Source organism: Phasianus colchicus, chromosome Z (genome assembly GCF_987193195.1).
Source record: "Phasianus colchicus chromosome Z, bPhaCol1.hap1.1, whole genome shotgun sequence".
Classification (NCBI taxonomy): Eukaryota; Metazoa; Chordata; class Aves; order Galliformes; family Phasianidae; genus Phasianus; species Phasianus colchicus.
Window position 1 is genome coordinate 23,360,328 of NC_143476.1, and position 23,494 is coordinate 23,383,821.

The 23,494-nt window shown below is 41.5% G+C and overlaps 1 protein-coding gene across 4 annotated transcripts in view; it reads right to left on the minus strand.

Annotated features, from left to right (window-relative positions):
- Positions 1-1,642: 1,642 nt before the first annotated feature.
- Positions 1,643-23,494, minus strand: part of PIGG (phosphatidylinositol glycan anchor biosynthesis class G (EMM blood group)) — a 128,418-nt gene continuing 106,566 nt past the window's right edge. For 2 of the 4 annotated variants that reach the window (XM_090131772.1, XM_090131771.1), the window contains exon 12: positions 1,643-9,119. In XM_090131772.1, coding sequence (XP_089987898.1) covers positions 8,894-9,119 — 226 coding nt within the window. In that variant the 3' untranslated portion in view covers positions 1,643-8,893. Of the gene's footprint in view, positions 9,120-9,358; positions 9,480-23,494 lie in introns of all 4 variants that reach the window. The other 2 variants (XM_090131770.1, XM_090131769.1) reach the window with 2 other exon arrangements.

Below are 23,494 nucleotides of genomic sequence, written 5' to 3' on the forward strand. Positions count from 1 at the left end.
CAGCATGACAGATGCTTGGGGTGATGTAGGGTTATTTTGACCCATTGTGAAGTTCTGCATCCAGAAAGCGCTGTGCAATCAGCTTCCATTTTTCATAATAGGGAAATGCTGAACCACGTAAGGCTGGGTGCACATTTGCTGCATGTGCTTTGCATCACCAGTGTTTTTTGCAGTAGATATTGCTAAATACGTTGCAATGAAAAAATCAGAGGAGTAAAAAAAAACATAACAGATGAAAGCTTTACCATGTATAGCCAATTTAGAGACTAAATGCTGTCCTTAGTGAAGCCCGTTTCTAAGTGCCTAGAAGCCTCATTCTTGAAATGACAACAGCCTTGTGCAAAAAGTGTGTTGTTTTGAGCTATGGATCAAATTTAATCTTCAATTTAAGCTAATGTGATGTTGAATATGTGTCCTCCTCATTGAGAGGGGCTGGGAAGGACAGCAGCGTTACAGGGTGGAGGAGACACTTGCTGAAAAACACGGTTGCCCCTGATAGCCACTCAAGGGTTTTACCAAATGCTAACTGTTAATAGGTCCTTTGGGATGACCTTATGTACATCCTCCCTCAGGCAAAATGCAGGAATTACTGTCCACAGGCCTAGTTCTCAGATGGAAAAACATCTTCAGAATGTAAGTCACCTGAATGTGCACTACCCCATGAACACAGAGTTGGGCCTATAGAGATCACAGCTGAGCCAGAGCTTCCACCTCAGGCTTGGTGGGTGAGCTGAACATTTTAGGGGATTGTCTGTTTCACAGCAGCAGAACCAGAGGGAAAATGGCATCCTTCATCATCGACACTGGGAATCCTTCAGCTGCAGAGGCACTGTAGGTGGCATGGTTTAAGAGCAGAGGGCATAGGATCTCTCCTTCTTGCAGGGACTCTTGCTTCTTGAATCTAAGGTAAAAGTGCAAAGCTAGATAAAAAAAAATCAAAGCCAAACATGAAACACCATGTTTAAGCTGCAATGTTGGTCTCTTATTAAATATATATATATATATATATATATATATACTTAAAAAAAAAAAAAAAAAGATATTGTATTTCCTGTTGGTTACTTTTATTATTATTATTATTTAATTTTTTTTTTTGCCACTAAATCAATGATAGAAATCTCTGACGTCAGGAATAGACTGTAAAAGACTCCATTGAAAATAAATATCAGAGTCAACCTTAAACATAGTAGAACCCCAGAATCCTTGAAGATGTTGTCTGGAACAGCCTCTGCAATTCAGCTCAACTCAGTACCAACACTTGCCCACAGCAGGTCCAATTAAATAAAGCCGTTGAAGATCTCAATGCTAGGGAGTGTTTCAGTACTGTAGAGCTGAATGCTGGGACTAGTAAGGTCAAGTCCATATGGTTAAAGATCAGGGGGAGGCCAACAAGGCTGACATCTTGGTGGGATCTTCTATAGCCTGCCTAGCTAGGAGAAACAGACAGATGATGCATTCTTCAAGCACCTGGCAGAAGTCATGCAGTTCTATCCATTGTTTTTGTGGCTGACTTCAACTTCCCTGATATACACTGGAAATACAATACAGCCCAGAGAAAGCAGTCTGAAGAAAGTCTGAAAGGTTCCAGGAATGTATAGAAGATAAACTTCCTGACATAGCTGGTAAGAGATCCTACTAGGGGAGGTGCCGTGCTAGACCTGCTGTTCACAAACAGAGAAAGACTGGTGGGAGGTAAAGTGGTCATAAGCTGTCTTGGGCAGAGTGATCACGAAATGATAGATCGATTCTTGCATCAGTCAGGAAACGGGTTCAGCAAAACCGCTACCTAGGGCTTGTGGGGGGCAGGCTTATGGCTTGGACAGGTACACTCTTTGCTGAGTGAAGAACAGGCTGGAGGGCTGATCCCAGAGAATGGTGGTGAATGGATTTAAATCCAGCTGGTGACTAGTAACGAGTGGTGTCACAACAAGTTCACAGATGACACCAAGCTGAGCGGTGCAGTCAATACATTGGAAGAAGGGAAGCCATTCAGAGGGACCTGAAAAAATGGGCCCATGAAAACCTAATGAGATTCAGTGAGGCCAAGTGCAGGGTGGAAACTAGATGATCATTATGGTCCTTTTCAACCCAGGCCATTCTATGATTCTGTGATTCTATGATTCTATGATTGAATGCATCCTCAGTAAGCAGTACAAAGCTTGCTGCCCCAGCTCTTTCCAGGCTTTCTAGTGCAGGTTCAATGCAGGAGGGCAGCAGACTGGTTTTCCTTGGGACTCAGCCTGTGTGTAGAAGGACTATGGGGCTGTTTCTGGTGGAGTGTCTTGGGCCCACATGGGGCAGTGTTCAGCTCAGCTCACTGCCACATCCCAAGGAGATGCAGGCAGGATGAAGTGGGTAAAAGTCCAGCCTGCACCCCACAGCCTGCCAGGCACTCAGCTTTCTGGTTCATCCTTGAGGGGGCTGGCTCCAGCAACTGAGCCACACCACCATGATGCCACATTCCATGGGCTAAAAACAGCAGATGGGGGCACAGAGCTTTTAATTGCAACCTGTCATTGAGTTCCTTATGAAGTTTTAAAAACAAATCTGTCAAGTTTTGATACATAAAGCCTCTCTCTGAGGCTCCCCAAGCAAGTTCCTGCTGTAGGTCAGGGCTGGAAGCCAGGGCTGAGGAAACGAGCTCTGATGTTTTCCTCTTTTCCCTCTACCTTAGGCAACATCCTGGAAAAAGCATTTGAGGCAGCAGGATTTGAGGCTCCTCCTGTTGGCGGCTGGGGTCAAGTGGGCTTGAGCCCAGGAGCTGCCCAGCAAAAGCCTGGCTCCTCACAGCTCTCTGCCTTGTTGCAGCTCTCTGAGCCTGTGTAGCAACGAGGAACACCAAGGGCAGCACATTCTGTGACTGTGGCTCCATGTTGGCCAGGGAGAGCTGAGGCAGTAACACCCTGTCACACCACTGTGGATAATATGTTTCTTTCCTGAGGCTCAGGGGGCCATGCTGGGACACCAAGGCCTGGCAGAATGCAGTAGGGAGCTGGCTGACCTCAGAGTGTCATGTCTCAACTTGGAAGAGAGGGAGCGATGACCAGATTTGCAAATCCTCTGGTTAGATTAAGGTAAAATTAATACTCAAGTTCCAAACACAATCATTAGTTTTAATAAGAATCTCTGTACTACAATTACATTAAAATATTGGCACTCTTACAGTTCTGCCTATGCTGTGAGGCTAAACAACACGATTTTACAAGAAATGTAAGTAAGTCGTGCATTACTCAGCAACTTCAAGAGAGAAAAAGAAAGAAGAGAGAGAGATGGGTCTCTAACAACTTCAAGATGATCTGAATAAAGCAAATAGATTAAAAGAAGAGAAAGAATGAAGAAAGAGGAGGAAAAAGGAAGAAAAAAGAGTGTGAGTGAGAAAGAATGAGGAGAGAAGAAAGGAATAAAAAAGAGAGTATTCTGGAAGTCACATCACTTATGATTATACTAAACCACTGCAAATAGGAAAATACCTGAAATCATAGTTTCAGTATTTACAAGCCATTCTTCCCTACTCTGTGAGTCTTAAAAAGCTGAATGAGGAATCAGTCCAGGATTCAAGAGATTGATCTGAAAGTTGCATAGCTTGAAACGGCTCCTTGGTCTTTACAGGATTTCTCATCTTAGCACAGGCCTCCACACCATGGCTCAAACATCTCATAATTTATCTTGTGTCATTTTGTACATAACACATGGAAAGTAAAGAAGAACGAGCAAGCACTCTTTCAGAGTAGAATTTATTCTAGTATCCAACCTGAACCTGCCCTGGCAGCATGGGGGTTGGCTTCTTCTCCCAGGTAACAGTAACAGGAGAGGGGATGGCCTCAAGTTGCACCAGCAGTACTTCAGGTTGGATATTGAGAAGAATTTCTGTTGGTGATGCAGTGGCACGGGCTGCCCAGGGAGGTGGTGCAGTCACCGTCCGTGCGGTGTTCAAGAACTTTGTGTATGTAGCACTGAGTGATATGGTCAGTGGGCATGGTGGGGGTGGGCTGACGGTTAGACTTGGTGATCTTAGTGGTGTTTTAAAACCCTAATGAATCTGCAATGTACAAGGGTGGAGGCAAGGGCCCTGTTCCTGTCAGTAAACCCCTTCCTGTGCAAGCAGATCTCTCTGTCTCCCTTGCACTGCTTCACCCTGCCTCCCATGCCTATTGTCCTTGGGGCTGTCCCTATCCACTTCTGAGAAGAGTCTCCTCTGCCCTGCAAACTGGTGGCAGCCCAAAGGGTCCCTTGCCAAACAAAGCATAGGTCTCTGTGAATTCAAGTGGCTTTAAAGACTGTTCACAGTTAACACAAGGACTGGAGAGGTCAGATGAACAAGGACACGGTGAGGATCTCTTCCAACCTCATTGCTTAATCACTCATTTGACTATTAATTTAATCTCTCACTGAGCCCTTAGACATTTGCCCCTGATCTGGAGCTCATCAGTACGAGTTGATCAGAGAAACCAGTCTGCTGGCATACTGAAGGAGGCTGCTACCTGAAGGGCTCATAATAGGACATGATGGGAGGAGTACATGGGGACTCATTAAAACATATTATGGGATATTTTTAAGGGATTGAGAGAACACACAAGAGCTATTGTGTGATGCTTAGGGAAAAAACTGAAAAAGAACTGTCAGGATTGCTTGGAAAGGAACAAATGTGGGAAAACAGAGGAAAAAATGGATAAAATGGCCAGCTGAATGTAAATGTACATGTTATGTTTGCCTTGCTGCTGGCATCTGGACAGAGGTTTGTGTCCATGTGTTCCTAGTGTTCTCAACAGCTGGATGAGAAGAACAGGACTGGGCTGCCAGAGCTGCTCACCATTTTGCACGTGCTCTGTGTTTATGTGGGTGTCAGAAAATCTCTGCTTTCTTTATTAGTGTGTGTGGTTGTGTGCAGCACGGCACTGTGCTGGTGTGTGTCTATCAGAAACACACACTCGGTCTTACTGCTGGAAAGTCATGCTCCAGTGCCTCCACATAGAATGAATCATAGAATGGCTTGGGTTGGAAGGGACCTCAAAAATCATCTAGATCTAACCTCCCTGCCTCCTCATCCCTGTGGCCTCCCCTGCATTCACTAATCAGTGCCCAGACTGGATGCAGAGCTCCCTCTGGTAACTGCGCTTACTGGTTGGGTGGGAAGGACCTCTCTGACACACTGGCTGCCCATGCTCTGCAAGAGCAGCCCAAGCCATAGTGGGCCCCCAAGACTGCAGGGCCCCTCACTAATGCACATCAGGATCCCTTGCTGCTCATCAGGATTCTGGAGCTGTTCTCTGCCTGTGAGCCCGATCTTGCAGCACAACATTCTGGAGCAGGGCTGCCATTGGCTCAAACTTCAGGCTCTTCCAGAAGAAGTCTCCCCAAGTTCCTCCAAATGGTTGCATCTGCTGCATCCTCTTATTCTATGACTGTGCAGTTGTGGAGACAAGTATAATTCCATCTGCATATGTTTTAAGGGAGGAATTCCAAAAAAAGTGCCCTGAATTCTACTGGCAGCACCACACGGGAGAGTGGCGTAGTGGCATGCCCGCTGCCTGCTCTAAGGGCTGGGACACAGTTTCAGTGGTCTGCTGGCTTATGTGGAGAACTTGGCTTTCTCTACAGAGAAGAAATATGGAGGTATACTATGTGAAATACGAGTAGGAGGAATTCCTTTTTGGTCGACTGACCAAAACTGAGGAAGACGCTGGTCTCCATTAACTGGATGAACACAGCTCTGACCAGTAAAGATACTGAGTGGAAAAAGCTACTGTGTGCCAAAACTTGATTGCAGCAGAAAAGTCTGTCCTTGTGCATAGAGCACTCCTGAGGAAGCTGCAGACTAGAGAACCTGGGCAGCAGAGAGACCAGAACAGTCGGGACAGCAGAAACTGTTTGTGTTCCACTGCTGCTTCCCACATCACTCATTCCTCTTTGTCTGAGGGCTTTGGAGAAGATCAGCATGATAAGGGCAGCAGGGATTAGAAGGGGAGAGGAGAAGCTAACTACTGTTACAGTGAGAACCTGTGTGAAATCATCTGCAATCTCACATGAATTGACAAAACTTTGTTAAAAAATAAAATCATTTGTTAGGTGATTTTTCAGTTTATCTTCCTGAGGTGAGAACTTGCTCATTTCTTCCCTGCCCCAGCCTTGTATGCAGCCCAAGAGCTGATAAAGAGTCAAAACAGAATTTAATTTGCCGATATTCAAAGACAAAGGTCAGGGAGAAGAAAACTGATGATTTTGAAGCCGAAAGCGCCATTTTCTGGGGGTATTATCTATTCTCATGTATTAACACCTCACAGAATTGTGGTCAAAATTCCTCCTTCCTATCCTGAACACTGAGATAACAGTTCTTCCAGGCCATTTGTTTCTTCTTGGATTATGATATGAATATTTTTCAGTTTTAGAGGAGAAAGGAGACACTATGATTAATTAAGCAATCCAAAGAAATTCAAAATTAATACACAGACCAATTTAGACCCAAGTGTTAGATAGTGTCCCATAGACAACTAGGAACAGCAAACAAAATTAGTAAGGAATGAAGTATACTGTGAATGTAACCAATGAATCCCCTATTGTTCTAGGATTCTGCACCCCAGAAGCACCTTCTCCCTAACCCCTCTCATCTTGTCATTAGCACCTTTGCCTTTGAGGCAAACCAATTAGATACACCTTCTATAGTAGCATTAGGAATTGCTCAGGACTTAACCAAGCAAACAGAGGTGTTAATAATCTCCATCTTGTTGCTAGGCAACAAGTTACCAGACAATTACTAAGAGTGATGAACATGGTACAAGTGTAGGACATGTCAAACACAAACTATTTTCAATATTCCATTGTGATGTTGTGCTTCCTGCCCCAGTGTCCTCCTCTGGCTTTCCCTGCTGCTGCAGTGTGATTTCCATCCGTCATATCCACAAGTTAAATGAAAAACAATTTATCTAAAACACTGAATTTTCAAGCTCATAAGAGGTCACAGTGAATAATGCTCCAGATCCAGCAGATAGCTGAACAGCACAACACAGCCAGAACTCTCGAATTTTTACTGTCATACAGTTCAGAAAAAATTTCACTAGTGATCAGAATGGCCTATTATTAAAATAGGTGCCATGTATAAAAACCAGAAAACTGTTTTTTAGAGACTTGCTGAGATATAATATGAAAACCATCTAAGTGATCCTTGTAAATGTGCTGTCACCTACCTCAGGCTTAAAAGCATTTTAATTTCATATTTTCAGCAAACAGTGAATTTCCCCATGAGCTCCTCTTTTGATACACCTCTAATATATTTAAATCAAATCCTAATGGTTGCTAACATGGACAAAAACACGAGGGGAAAAATAAAAGTAAAGACTGATGATCAGTCCTTCCTTTATCCTGATGATCAGGATAGCTATCAGTGTCTATCTTCCTAAGAGTGTGTGGTGGCTACATATGGCACTAAGAGGAAGGTGATGTAAACACACCTGGTATCCCTCTGGTACTTCAGCCCACTGAGCTTTGCCCCTGCTTATGGCTTACGACTCTCCAAACTACAAAACATGATCAAACCTTCAGTGCAGCAGCCACCAACCTGGATTACCAATTAAACGTTGATAAAAAGAAATGCAATATTTTAGCAGTAAATGAAGTCTATAGAAGATTCATTACTTTGTCAGTCCATTAGTGTTTCTCATCCAGTGCATGAAGTACAAAATGCAGATGGAAATCTATCACAGTTAATGACTGCACTCAGGAAGAAAATATTGCCTTTGATAAAAATGCTGTCTAGGTAACAAAAAAAAAAAACAACAAAAAAGCAAAAAAGCCTCTTACCTGAGATATCTGTACGAATTATTTAATTATATGTTCGATACACACAAGGAACAAAACAAAACTCATGGCTAATGAGCTCTGTTGAACAGCAACAAGACATCTTGCATATTTTTAAGAGGCCATAGTCTAAGAAGCTAAAAAAGAAATCACATGTGCAAAATATTTTATCAGTGCCTGTGATCAGCTGCTCCATACCTACATCAAGAACTACCTTTTGAAATTCAAATTGCATTTATGTGTATGCAATTATTTTAATTAAATCAAAAACATTGAACAGTTAGGCCTTTTTTCAAGTTTCAATGATTAAACCACTTAGCGTTTTGGTGTTTTTTTTTGTCTACACTCACTGCCTTTACTAGTGAGTGCAGAAGAGTGCCTTCTTCCTACATGTTTATTATATAGATGTGTGAAACAAAAATCTCTCATTGTCTGTGTCTTGGAAAAAAAGAAACCACATTCACATTTGCAAATACACACATATTTCTGACTTAGGGTTAGGGTAACCCTTATATAAGGTTATAAGATTTTGGGGGGGCAGCATTTAATGAACTTTTGCTTCTTCATCTTCCAAGTCAGTGAAAAGAGCCAGACATAAAAATTGATTAAAAAAAAACAGAAGCTCAAGAATGACTTAATATGAGACACAGTGCTCATCTTTTTACCAAAGAGAGTATTTTTCTTTAAAGCTCAAGGAAGTTCATTTAAATCTAGCTTCCAAATCATTAAAGAATTGGGGAAAAAAAAAAAATCAGTGTTAGATATCTCTCCAAGTTACATATTAAAAATACAACTTGATATTTGGCATACAGCAAAATTGACTGTCATGTAATATTGCAACTCAGTTATGCAGGCATTGTCATAATGACAGCTAAAGAACAAAATTATCTATGATAAGATAAAACAGTTTATTTCAATTCAGCATTTTTAAAGCAAGCTGTGTAACACGGGACAAGCCCTTCAAGCCCTATGTGGAATTGGCTAAAATACACAACATTGTTCTTCACACTCTGCACAACAATTTGAAGCCACTGTCATCCTTCTTACATTCCAGAGACACACAAGGCATCACAGTACAGAACTGTGTGCTACACACTTATTTTCAGTCTTGCACCTTCTGAGAGTGGTTCTGGTCCATGGCTGTAAAGAACAAGCAGATAGCGGCTGTGATGAACACATGCACTCCCTCGTAAAGCAGCTTTGGTGAGAAGACGCTCCATATGAACAGGTGGTACCGCAGGCCTGTTACCAAAACGATGTAGATGGCAACTGGGATGGAACGCATCAGTGCATAGCAGAAACATCCATGACCCACTGCTGCAGAATTCCTGCAAGAAAAAACAGAGGAGCTCATTCTCAGGCATCCTGGTTCATCCACTCTTTAGCATTATTTCACATCACTAAGAGTATTCACAAATCTCCACTTTGTGTTAGAAAACTGATTATTGGTGCAGTGATGAAACGAGGAATGCTTTTCTTTACCACCTCTATATATCCTGCTGTGTGTTAATGAAGTTTATTTATTGTTTGCATAAATACACCGCAATAAGGGCACCCAGTAGTTCACCTCAGATGTAGAAGTTTCTTTGTTTTAACACACTTTGCTCTAATTGTTAAAGACTCCATTAAGTAGTTTCAAGACAGCTTCATCTCTTGTTGGCCTTCCAGCGCCCTTCCACAGGGTCTGCCTGTCAAGGCAGAAAAGAAAGACTTCAGCACCCCTCCACAAAGCTGCCTACCCATACAATAGATGATCAGACGGAGCCAGCTCTTCTCATAATGTGCACAGAAAGTGTCAGAACGCATCGCTGCCCATAACCAGAAACATATAAAGCAGTGTAAAAATTGTGCTATCAAAAAACTTTGCAAGACCAGCTTAACCACCCTCCAGAGAACGCTGTGTTCTTAGGCTCACATTTGCTATGTGGGCCAAATATGCCACACTGAGGTATTCTTGTGGTTGATGGGAGTCAGGTGGAAATGAAGTGAAATGGTTTTCTGCACTTCAACTATTCTCCCTCCTCTAAGGTGCCAACATCTCGGCAATGGTACCAGGCTGGCGTGTGTCCCCTTTCTCCAAACCACATCTGCTGTGACTAACTCACAGCAAGTTCAGATGCTTACCTGTTCAGACAAAGGGAAGGAAGAAAGCTTTTTCACAGGATTAATGCACACAACATTTTCCTTCCCCCATCAAAGTATTTTACTTCATCAGTTCCCAAAAGAACACATCGGCAAAAAGCGGAAATGATTTACACTGAAATTCTTGTCTGAGAATCTGTTCTGCTCCTCCCGGTTTCTTCCAAATAATAAAAATTTGAGATGACTAGCACTTCTGTGAGATGCAAATTAGTCAGTTATAACTAAGCAAGCTACAGAATGCAGTATTTTACATGAACCACTGAACTTATTATTCTTTAAATCAAAATAATTAGGATACAGCCCTGTTTTCCAGTGAAATCAAGAGTAAAATTCCCAAGGCTTTCAGTGGAAGGAAGAACTGAACAGATCGTGAAAGCAGAGCTGAAAAATGAACTCAGAACAGCAGGAGCAAATGATTGCAGAGCAAGCATTCATTTCACAGATAACCATTTCCCTCGCTGCTTAGCCAAAGGGACTGGAAGTGAATATGGCTCCTTCCTTCCTCTGCATAACTACCTTAGCCATCAGTGAGCTTGTACAGATAACTAGCTTTATGTTTAACAAGTGACTTTGTTGACAAAGAATAAATAAGCTGCATTTCACTCAGTCTTAGCTGTTTTCAGTATGAGTAAAAGCTGTGAGTAAAAGCAGTATTTAGTAGTTAGATAATACAACTAAATAAACAAAGGAAATGTTTTTTGAGTGAGATACGCAAACAGGAAATTTTAAAATCATTTCTTAGAATTAAAAAAAAAAAAGCATTTGATCAATCACCTGGATGAGGGCTACTGGTGGTTGTGGCTTTTCCATTTATTAAGCTCCACAATAGGATTTTCAATGGAATTGTAAAAGAGAAAAGTTATACATCTAGGTCTTCTCAGAGCCCTGCTTCTTAAATGTAATTTTCAATTCACATATTTTTCCCAATTCATGCTTACCTAGTAACACTGTTAGTACTCCACTGAGAGAAAGCTTCTAATTGCAAAACAATTAGGACTTTGTGGCATTTTTCGTGGCTCCTTTTAAAATCATAAAGAAATTAGTTCCAAGATTATTTTGAGTGGAATTTACTTCTTTGGCTCAAAAATTAGGTAGATAAAATATTTCACATACTCACATTTCATACTGGAAAAAGAGCACACAGTAATCTTGATCATTAATATTTAAATTCTCTAATTTTGGATTATGATTACTAGCAAGCAATCGCCAAGTCAGTAAGTAAATGCTACTGTTCTTTCTCTAGTTTGATACAGTAAAAATAATGAACCATTTACTGCTTGGATAATACATTTACTTGCAAAAGGTCTCAGCACCCAATTAATCTCTGAACAAAACACAGTCACCTACCTGCAGAGGTAAATCTCGGGACAGTTTCACAGTACAATGCAGCAGAGCTATTTAGAGAAGGCAACAAAAGCAAACTGTTTCCAAGTTAAACTGTTAGTGGGGTTCAAGAGCAGGATAATTATGTGTATGTAGCAGCTGGTATGGCAAGTCACACGCCTGTTGCTGCAGAATCAGCACTGGAATTTCTGAGCACAAGCAGTTAGTACTACTCTGTTACTCTGATCACAGAATCACAGAATCACAGAATGACCTGGGTTGGAGGGGACCTCAAGGATCATGTAGTTCCAACCCCCCTGCCTAGCAGGGCCACCAAACATACACCTTTACTAGATCAGGTTGCCCAGAGCCTCGTCCAACCTGGTCTTGAACACCTCCAAGGACGGGGCATCCACAACATCCCTGGGCAGCCTGTTCCAGGACCTAACCACCCTCCTAGTAAAAAACTTCCCCCTAACATCCAACCTAAATCTTCCCTCTTTTAACTTAAAACCATTTCCCCGTGTCCTGCTATTATCAGCCCTTATGAAGAGTTTACTCCCCTCCTGGGAGTAAGTTCCCTTCAGATATTGAAAGGCTGCAATGAGGTCGCCCCGCAACCTTCTCTTCTCCAGGCTGAACAAACCCAACTCCCTCAGCCTGTCCTCATAGGGGAGGTGCTCCAGCCCCCTGATCATCTTCGTGGCCCTCCTCTGGACCCTTTCCAAAATCTCCATGTTAGTTCTTCTTAGTTCTTCTTAGCACTGCACCTGGTGCTTCTGCTGGGCACCCAGTTTGCTGAACATCTAAGTGTAATGGCTTTATCAGCTCCTTCTCCTCTTTATACACACAGAGTGACAGCAGCGTACATAGAGGGCTTAGTGAGGCTGCAAGGAAATCAGTGCCCAGGGTCCAGGGCTGCAACTACTAATGTGACCAAGTCAATCCAGTTATTTCAGCTAGATTCTGTTACTCCAGAAGAGCCACTAGGAGGGCAGAGAAAGATGGCTGCAGCAGGTCACGGACATGCCCTACCATTTGGCAGCTAGATTAGCCAGTAATGAATACCCTGGCAACCTCTCTGTGCTTCCAGAGTGAAAATAAAAGCAGGCAGTAGGACGCATCTAAAGCATCAACCTGTAACTTCTCCATACTGAAATGTCTCTGCAGCAGTTAATTCCTTTTTATATTTGAAGAAGAGCAGAAAGAGAGGGATGTACATTAGATATACTAAATCCATGTTCTAACCGAACCAGGTTTGTTGCTTTTTTCTTTTTTTTTTTTTTTAAATAAGAGCAAGCCCAACAACTAATACAGAGCTCATTTAGCAAGCTTAATTGAGGAGGCTGACAATTCATATCCACATTTCATATAAGATTGATGCTCAAGACTGTTAGATCTAGAAAAACAAATGCTTTCAGAGGCTTGACTCAAATAAAAATACAGATTGACATTATCAATCTTTCTGTATATTGACTATAAACAGTAAATATAGTCTAGAGCATAGAATGGCTTTCAACAAAATCTCTTTCTTTTAATTGAATATTTATTAAACAGAAAAAGATGGCCAAGGAATTATACCAATGTTTTTCCTGCTTCTTTGTATCTCCTAAATAATGATTGCCAATGTACTGCCAACAAATCTTTCACCTCTCAATTCCTGTGTCTAACATACTATTAAAATGGGTTATATAAGGTCTGTAAAATGAAAAAATATGGTGTCAAAATCACGAAAGAAAAAACACTCCTCTTGGAAAAGCATGTTTCCCATTTATACAAAATATTTGGCAGAGGGAACCACAAATTTTGTAGTTGTAAATAAAGCTACAAAGCTCCACAGGCAGCCCTATGAATGCTTCCACGGGAATTCAGAAATGCATTACTCTACACTGTTTTCATATTAGATCACAAAATTAAATAGGCATTTTAGAAAAATGCACACATATCAGTGAGGAATACCGCAGTGTTATCACTGTTTGAGAAGGAGAATGTATGTCAGGAGGGTTCACTAAGAATACTTTCAACAGAAGTCAAACTCCAGCATTTCTGTCTTTCCATCTCCTGTGTTCTGGCTGCACTTCACCGTGTCGATTATCTCTCACTGGGGAAACTGAATATGCATATTTGAAGGTAATTTTTACTGTATTAGATTTTTTATTATACTAATGTTACCTTCTAGTCTTCCTGCAGTTTCAGTTTACAAGATCTCTTCTCAGTGCTCTCTGAGCACTGTTAGTACTGTTAACTGTTAGTACTTTGTTAACCTGTCTTCTACATATTAGTTAAAGGTTTGAACCAGAAATAAACTCCACAGAACATGTCAATCTGAATACAGACTATCTGTAATCCGTAAGAGTTCTAAATTCTAACCAAATAGCCATTAGTTTTGCAAGCAAGAATAAATGTGCCATGTTTCTCCCATATGCCCTACTCTTATCTAGTATGATTCTGGGCCAGGCCTGAATAGCAACTCTTAAGGCAAGACACCAACTGTACCTTTAATAAAGCCTACAAATTCCTTCTAAAAATTTACCAAACAGTCTTGAAAGATGCCCACTTTCTCAGTTCATGCCTTGCATGTGCTCATTTCCCCAAATATTGATTCTTCAACTCATAAAGGACTGGACTTCTTTTGAACTTCACTGGATCAGACTCTACCTTCCCTTAAAGGAAAGAGAAAGCAATTCACTAGCACAGATATCCATGTCTATTTCAGAGTTGCAATCAATGAGATAGCTAACCAGTACTCTAGACAGCACTGCAATATAATCCTCACATTTCTGCAACACAAAGAAGCCACTCCTTTCCAACAGTTATCTTTGACTCTCCAATTCCCTTTTCTCCATTTAAGCTGTGACACCCAATGATGAATTCCATCCCTCCTTTAAAGGAGGAGTCACATGAAACTGAGTGCTCTGCTTGATACTGTCTTCTCTGTCACACTACTTCTGTGCAGGAACATGGTGGTATATGTGTATGTAGTGACTGTACGTGCCTGTTGCCATGCCTCAAGTTTCCCCATCAACCTCTGCTCAGGTTAATCCTTAGGAAGTGTTAACATGTTCAGCTTCAAGAAAACCAACAAAGTTAAATCAGACTGCTCTTGTTGTCACAGGTTCTGACTTTAAAGCAATAAGGTATAAGCAAATAATTAAAATTCCTAACAAGCAAAACAAAACTCCTGATTATTTTGAAGCTCGACATTAGTCAATTTTCCCAAAATCCACTTAGCATTTCTAAAGACTTCCAGTAGAAAATAGCCTGAAGCATTTTACATCAGCGTCACACAAGCAGGGAACAAGAAGGAAATTTTTAGCTTGATTTTCTGTTAAGGTGCACCTTCAGGCTTTCCCATCCCCTTTGTAAACAAACAGCTCTTTATCATCTCAGCTAAAGGTGTAAACAAGCATTCCATCCAAAAACTGTTTCAGACAGGCAGGCTATGCAGAGACTTAAAATAGTTTGTTACCGTGTTATTTAATTGAATCCAGACTGACCAGTTTAGAATATACCAGTCCAACAGGGCAAATGAACAGTGGCACAAGGCATTTCTAGGGAGAGGAGGCACAAATTATTTAATACTCATTCTTTGGCACAGAGGACAGAGTCAGCTCTTTCTTGTATTTTTCCATTACAGTACCTATTTTTAATCTTGTGGCTTAACTAATATAACAGCTCCCTCCTCAAATTACTCTTGCCACCCCAATAACAGCAAACACATTTGAGAAGAACTTATGCACTTTAAGAAACAGTATGAGATAAGAAGATAGGAAAATCCTGGATAAAAGCAGAAGGATTGCATCCCACGTACAGTCCTATCCACAGCTGCCTGAGCCAAGAAGTCCATTTTTGTTGGCCACAGCACAAAGATTGAAAACTAATGGTAAAAAAGAAAAAAAAAACAAAAACTGCAGCCAGAATAGAAAAAAAATCTGCTCAAATATAAGCAAAAATTCTCTTACAGTTAATGTTTCCTGCTGACCAAATGCTGTGCATCAGACCAGAAGGGAATGTCACTTTTGAGCAGCTCTACAAGTACAACGACTGCTTCAGCAAGCAGTGCTCAGCAAATGTTATGCACATATGTAAGCCAGTATAAATCTTTGCAGGTTGTCACTGTATTCTGGAAGACCTCTAACCAAGACCTCTAACCATCAGCCACCACAACAAAGAAGAAACCTTCAATAGCACAGTATAAAGCAGACCACTGAGAATGTGCATACATCAACAAATGTGGCCCAGAAGCAGGAGCTGCAATTAGCCATCTCGGCTTACCATGTCAGCATCCATGCATTCCTACACCTCCTGCATGCTATTGATTAGACACATCTGTAAGCCTCTAAAACAGAAATGGAGCAGTAGGAAGCAGCAATGGAGCAATGTCTGCAGCTAGAACAATGAACAATAATGGACTGAGGATTTTCTAAGTCCCAAATCATTTTCATTTACCATATTCTTTCATGTATTACTTCCACAGCATGTAAGACTAGATCATTAGACAATCTGCATAAGTAACTAGCACACTGAAGACAAAAGCATAAGCATTTCCAAAATAATTCATTTTAATTCTACCCACAAATGAGTAGTATACATCCTTGTTCTCCACCGACTACAAAGGAAGTTTATCCACTTGTGGTTTTATCTTAGATCTGCCATAGTTAATTCTAATATTTCAATATAAAAGCTGAAATCTGTTTTGAACTTAGATTTCAAGGTACCTTCCAAACACGATCTAGCTAAAGAAAGACGTGTGAAATGTTCTTTCCTTTTTTGCTCTGTTCTGAACATTGTTTCATTCATCCTATCCACCTGAGAATTAATAAGAACAAAATTTTAATACTTTCTTATTAGAAGAACAAATAATTCTTCAGAACAATTATCAGACCCAGTAACAACTTGAGATTATCTCATGGAAGAAACTCAACAAAAATGAGGGAAATTCAGTAATGCAGTCTGCTTGGAAGTTTCTTGAATCCTGCTAGACTGACTATGCTTTGTAACATTAAGCTTTGTTAAGTATCATAAGGACATGCTCTGAGCTCAAATCCCTAAGTCTCGGTAAGTACTGTGATAGAATTTTGGCTGCTCATATCCCATGCATTTGACAAGCAAAATCATATCAGCTAGCAAAGAACACTGGACCAGAAGGAAACAACCATACTGACCTGTCATGCATATGTGCCAAGTAAAACTGGTAAGAGAAAAAGAATAGAACTCAAAGTCTTTCTGCCATATGGTTTCATGTAAATGGGCAGCAAGCATAAATAAATTGTATTTTCCTAAAGAACCTCACTACACTACTTAAAGCCAAGACCTGACAGTGTTTTTCATAAGGTTGATTTCACTTTTCACAATACCTAACAACAATAACCTGACACACACATAGTTTAAAACCTCAATATGAATGGAAGCATAGACTGCTGTCTGAATTCTTGCAATGTGATTTAAAATTTCAGCAAAATCTCCAACAATGTGCAAATATACAAATTCAGGAAAAAAGCAAGGCAAGACCATGAACAACAGCTAACATACAGCTTACATCTAAAAATATTTCTATGTAAGAGGAAATGTACAAATATGACTCTCTACTTCAGGAAGCACCCTTCTGAATGACAACATTTCTGCCTCAGTAGTAATATAAACCACTGAGAATCCAGCAGCATCACACAGCCCCTGTTAATTGGAGGGAAGAAATAAAGTTGGTACTATGCTTCAACCAGAATATTTCTATTTCTGAATTATGAGGAAGAAATTTCCAAAGTTCTGAAAAGAGAGGTGAATACAGCTTCCAACTTTCTTCACAGTTTTCTCTTTGGTACAACATGCAGTAGACTCCTCTGCATAGCCTCATTATTCCATGTGGAGCAAGGAGACATACTCCTGGGATTATGCAAGGATGTCACTATTAAGCCTGAGTATCACACATTCTTTTCTTCTGGCAAGTTTACAGAAGTACTGGAGTTATGAATAATTTGCATGAAGTTGAATAATTAAAAACAATACTCAACACTAACATAAAGATTGTAGGGCCACACACTCTCTCTTGCAAGCAGAATGGAGTACTGCAGAATCTGTAAACCCACGCTCTAGCATTTCTGCAAATGATGAGACAGATTTAATACCACGGAGCACAAAAGCATGAGTAAACAGAAATTTATTCACTTAAGCAAGAAATTAGGTGCCAGAGCTCTTTAATTTTGGAGGAAGATGCTACACTTGTTACAGACACTCTTCCTCAACAGACTCAAACTGAGCAGAATGCAGAAAAATAGCACAGGATTTTTCACACCACAGCTTTGGTGATACTGTAAAGCTCTCACCTTGCAGTTCAGTAAAAAAATGTGGAGTACAGAGGACACATGACATTTTGAAATTTGAGTATGCTCAGTGACCAAGGAACATGAAGAGACAGCTCTGAAGAGATCTGAACATCATCTAATGGACAGAAGGAAAAAGAGAAATGGGGACAGAAGGAATAAGAGTGATAGCAGGGAAATGGAGTGAGCAGTAGGAAAGAGTGAGGGAAACAAGAAACAGGTATCAGAGGGGATAAAAGAGACCAGAGAGGACACGAGGAGGGAAAGGGGAGAAAAAGAGAATGTGCATGGAGAGAACTGCATGTACAAGAGAGGGGGGCTGTGGAAGTGAGAAAGAGAAGGGAGAAGCTTGTGCAATGGCAGAAGGGGGAGAGGCAGTGTGAAGAGATGGTGAGAGAAAGAAGAGAGGACATAGGGGAAATGGTAGAGGGGGAGATAGCAGAGCAGAGAAAAGAGAAAGAGGAAAGAAAAGGGAAAGAGGAAGAAAAAGGAGAAAGAAGTAAAAAGCACACAGTGGGCAGAGAAGCATGGAGAGGGACAAAGGGAAGAGCATGAAGGAGGGATGGATTGGGAGAGTGAGTGGGAAGGGAGAGATGACTGGGAGGGAGCAAAGAAACAAAGGTGGAGAACAGAAAGAAGCGAGGGAAAGCCAAGCAAGGAGCAAAGAAGGAAAGGGGAAGGCAGGCATGAAGAAAGAAATGCAGGGAAGGAGAAAAGAGGCAGAAGGCAAACAAGAGGATGTGAGGACATAGGAAAATATGAGGAAAAGGAGAAAAAATGCAGAAAGAATGAATGAGCAAGGTAAAAAATAGAGAAGAGTAAGCAAGAAAAAAGGTTTGGGAAGGAGTACAGACAGACCACTGAGGCAAAGAAAGAAATAGAAGCAGACGAAAAGAAAGTAATGTGTGGCTGAAAGGGGGAAAGAGCAAATAGTGTCAGGCACATGGAAATAAAAGCAAAGGTAAGACAGCAGGCAAACAAGAAAGGAGAGGGAGATGGGAATAGCATGCATAGACATGAGTGGCAGAAAGTGAGGTAAGGAAGAAGGCAAAAGCAAAAAGGCAGAGTGAAAAGACTGAGCAAGAGGTAAAGAGACACAGTAGGACAAATTCAACATGACAGAGGAAAGGAGGAACAAGAAGGGAAACAGATTAAGAGTATGAATGGTGGAAAGAGTGGGGAGAAGGAGAGTAAAAAGAAGACAGTGAGCAGAGGGCAGAAGGCAGTGGTAGGGACAGCAAGGAAGGGGATGAGAGTCTGAGAAAGAACAGGAAAGAAGGACAGTGAATCCAGGAAAGGACGATTAAGAGAGACAGTGATGGGAAGGGAAACACAGTAAGGGGTAAATAGGAGAAATAATAGCAAGAGAAAGGAAAAAGCAGTGAATGGGAAAGAGCACAAGTGAGCAGGGGATCATAGCAGAAGGAATGAACGGCAAAGAGAGTATGAGGCATAGGAAAAGCAAATGCATACACAAAAGCATGAAAGAGAGGGAAAGACCTAGTAGGGAAAGAGAGAAAGAGCTAGTAGATGGAGGGAGAGGGAGAAAGAAGTGCATGCAAGTAAAAGAGAAGCCCCAGAACTCAAGAAAAAAGTAGAGAGAAAAAGGGACAACTGAGAAAATTGTAAGAGAGTAAGAGGGAGAGAACAAGGTGGTGTGAAAAAGCACGCAAGAGAAGGGAAACGCACATGCAAGTTCCTGAGAGAAAAAGGTTGACAGTGAGGGTATACTGGCTCTGGCTGGGGTGGAGTTAACTCTTCATAACTTATATGCTGTTTTGAATTTATGACTAAAAAAGTGTTGATATTATGTCAGTGTTTTAACTCTTGTTCAACAGTGGTTGCACAACATCAGGTTTTCTATGTTTCACATGCTGCCCCTCAGCCAGGGACTGCATGAGTGCACAAGAAGTTGGGGAAGGCAAAGCCAGAACAGCCAGCCCAGATTGACCAAAGAAGAAAAGTGCTTCCTAAAGGGACAGTGTGAGAAAGGATGACAACACACCAAAAAAGCATGGGAGAAGAGTAGGGAGGAATGCGCAAGATGGGAAACTGCTCAGGTAGAGAAAGCTCTAGAGAGCAAGAAATAGCATGTAAGCACATGAGAAAAGGGGAGGGCCCCAAAGCAAGACAGATGGAAAGAACATGACAGAGAGAAAGGAAAAGTGTCTGAAAGAGAAAGGGACTGTGTGTGCATGACAGAGAGAAAAAGATTTCCTCCTTATTCCTTCTAAGATAAGGAGCAGAAGCATGAAAGTGAGGAACACTGCATGCAGTCTAGAAGGCAAGCAGACATGAGAGAGAGGTGACAGCACATGCAAGAGAGAGGAGGAAAGCATGTGAGAAAGTGCGTGCAAGAGGGTAAAAACAATATGCAGACAAAGCCTGAGACAGAGAAAGTGTATAAACGGATGATAAGTAAGAGTGCACAGAAAGGAAAGTGCAAGGCAGTCAAAGCAAAAGGAGAGAGAAAAATACATGTGAGAAACAGGGAAAATGGACAGGCAAGAAAACATGCAAGGGATAAACTGAATGCATAAAGAAACAGAAGGCAAAGGATGAAACCGCCAGAGAGAGAAAGGTAAAGGATAACAGATAGGGAAAGTGTCGCAAGAATGGAAAAAGAAGCCTGCATATGTGAGACCGTGAATGGGCATGTGAGACAGACTGAGGGCATATGCACATAAAGAGCAAAACTAACTGGGTGATGGCACATGAGACAAAGAGAAAGAGCGAGGTACAGAAAGAACAGGGAAGTACACGTATGGGAGAGTAAGAGAGGAAGACATGTGGGAATGTCCATGAGAGAGAGAATGAGTGCATGAGCAATGAGCAAAAGGAAAAGTGTCAGTGCAAGGAAAGTCATGCAAGAAAGAGAAAAGGCACAGGAAAAAGATATAAGCCATGAGAGAGAGAATGTAGAAAGAAGATGGTATGCATACACAAAAGAGAAAAATTGTGACAGGTTGGGCAAAAAAGTGCACAGAAGAGAGAGCAAGCATGCAAGACAGGGCTAGTATGCAAGAAATGGCAAGTATGCAAGAGACAGCAAAGACTGAGCATGTAAGGGGGAGGGAAAGACTAAGCAAGAGGGAGGGAGAAGTCAATGAGGGAGTGGGAAGAGCAAGCACCAGAGAAAAATGGTATGAGGCAGTTAAAGAGGAAGAGCATCCTCTCCTTCCATAATGGAGAGGGAAGCTGCATTACAGAGGGAAAGCAAGTGGCTGAAGGAATGCTGTGAAGGTGGGGGAACATGTACAGGAGGAAGAGAAAAGTATGAGGATGAAAAGGCACATAAGAGCGAAAGTGAAATGGGAGAAAGAGAGAACCCGTAGGAGAAAGGGGATGCATATGACAGAAACCAAGCAGAACAAAGGGGAAAAGTATATGAGAGAAAGAGCGTAAAAGAACATGGAAGCTTAAGGGCAAGAAATTGTAGCAAGAGAGGAAAAGCATATGTGAGAAGGGTTATCATGCAAGTCTGGGGGCAATGGAAAGTTCACTAAGGAGGAAGAGTAAGTGTAAAGGAATGAGCAAGAAAATGTAAGGGAATGAGCAAGAAAGAGGAATTATATGCAGGATAGCACAAGCAAGAAAGGAAGGGGCTGCATGAGAAGAAAAGTGTGTCCAATATTCAGAAGGAAAGTGAAAGAGTAAGGGGTTTGCGTGAAGGGTGGAAATCTGCCCATGTGAGAGAGAGGAAGCATGCAGTACAAAGAGATGGAAAGTGTACGTGCAAGGGAGAGGAAAACTTGAGGCTGTGAGAAGGAAAGGAACACAAGAGAGTTAGAAGAGAGAGGGAGGCTGTATCTGTGAATAAGAGAAAAGTGTGCAAGAAAGAGCAAGGGAAACCATTTGACAGATGGAGAAGAGCACATGCAAAACATAAAAGCTTGCATGAGAGAAAAAGCATGCTAGAAATGGGGAGCTTGCATGAAAAGGAAAGCATGAGATAAAAGAGAAGTAAGAAAAGGGTGCAAGAAAGAGAAAATGAGCAAGTTTTCATGGAGGAGGAAGAGTGAAAGCAGGAGAGAACTTCTGTGAGAAGCAACATGTGTGAGAGAGTGCACAAGAAAAGGGAAATGCTTGAGTGGGAAAAGGCATTTTAGAGAAGGATGGGATGCAGCAGAGATTGTAGTTAGCACATGAAAAAAGGGAAAGAATACATAAGAAGGAAAGCATGTTACAAAAGGAAACCACATTAGGAAAGAATGGCACAGTGTGCAAAAAAATGAGAGGGGAAAGCCAAACAAAGAGAGCAAACATAAGCATGAGAGAAGAGGGGGAAGTGTGCCAAGAACTCCAAAGACAGTGAGGGAAGCCCAAGATCTGTACAAAAGGGAGTGAGGGAAAATAAGAGATAGGTAAAGAGAAGAAAAACACATGCGGAAGAGAGATGTGATTCATGCATAAAAAACAAAAAGAAAAGTACAGCATCACAGAAGAACACTTACAGACAGAGAACATGAACAAGTGAAACATGCAAGTGGCATATGCAGTTAAGCTAAAGCACACACACATTCAACACGGCAAAAATTTATTCTATTTTATATCTCTTCTTGTTTAGTTTAAAGCCGTTTTTATCCCTTATCCCACCCCTATGCTCCCTGATAAACAGCCCCTTCCCATGGGAAAAGAAGCATGTGCAAGAAAGGGAAAGTGTACACAGGCAAGAGGAAAGGAAAGCACGCATACAAGACTAAGAAAGCACACCCAGGAGAGTTAAACAAGAAAAAAAGCACTGGAGAAAAGGCACAAGAAGAAGCAATGGCATGAGGTGGATTGCACAAATGAGAGGTAGAGCAGGTAAGAGGGAAAGTGGACAAGCCAGATCACATGCAGTAGTGAGGTTCTAGAAATTAGAAGAAAAGGATGAGAGAGGGCAAGGCAGCCGAAGATCTGTCATGACTATTAAGAACCAAGAAAAAAAAAAAAAAAAAAAGACATTAAGTGTCACCACATTTTCCTCACCTTACTTGCTAGGTGATCACTTTTACAAAGTGAGAGAATCACAGAATCGTAAGGGTTGGAAAAACCACTAAGATCACCTAGTCCAATGATCAACCCATGACTGTGACCGCTAAACAGAAGGAACAGGCATGAGACATGCAGGAGTAGGAAAGATCACAAAGACAGAGGGAAATCAGATAGATAGAACCATAGAACAGTCTGGGGTGCAAGGACCCTTTAAGACCATCTAGTTCCAACCCCCCCACTACAGACAGGGACATTTCCCACTAGAGCAGGTTGCTCAAAGACCCATCCAGCCTGGCCTTGAATTCTTTCAGGGAGGGGTGACTGATTCCAGTCTCACCACCTTCACAGCAAAGAATTTCTTCCTAATATCTAGTCTAAATCTATCCTCTTCCAGTTTAGAGTCATTTTCTCTCATCCTGCTGCTACCTGCACTTACGAAAAGTATGTCTGAAAAAAAGAAGCAAAGCAAGAGAGAAATTGCAAGAACCTGGGAAGGACTGAGTGAGAAAGGAGGAAACAGTAGGAAAACTGCAAGCAAGAGGTAAAGTTTCCATGCAAGAGGGGAAGATTTTACGAGTAAGAGGAGAAGCATGCAAGAGGTGAGGGAAGTGAGAGACCACGAGAGAGAACACTTGATGATCCTTGAGGTCTTTTCCAACCCAGGCTTTCTATGATGATTCTGTGAACACGTGCTAGAATGTGAGCACACAAGGGAGATGAGGAAAGCAAAGAGAGGAAAAGCACTTGCAGTAAGGAAAGTATACCAGAATAGGAGCACTCAGACAAGGGCAGAAACATGCAACTAGAAGAAAACACAAGTAAGTGAGGAAATACAAGCAAGAAAAGAAAAATGTGAAGGAGAGAGAGAATGCAAAACTGGAAACTAAGAGGGATAAGGGGACAGAAGAACAGAAAATGGGAAAATGAGAGAGTGTGACAGGAAA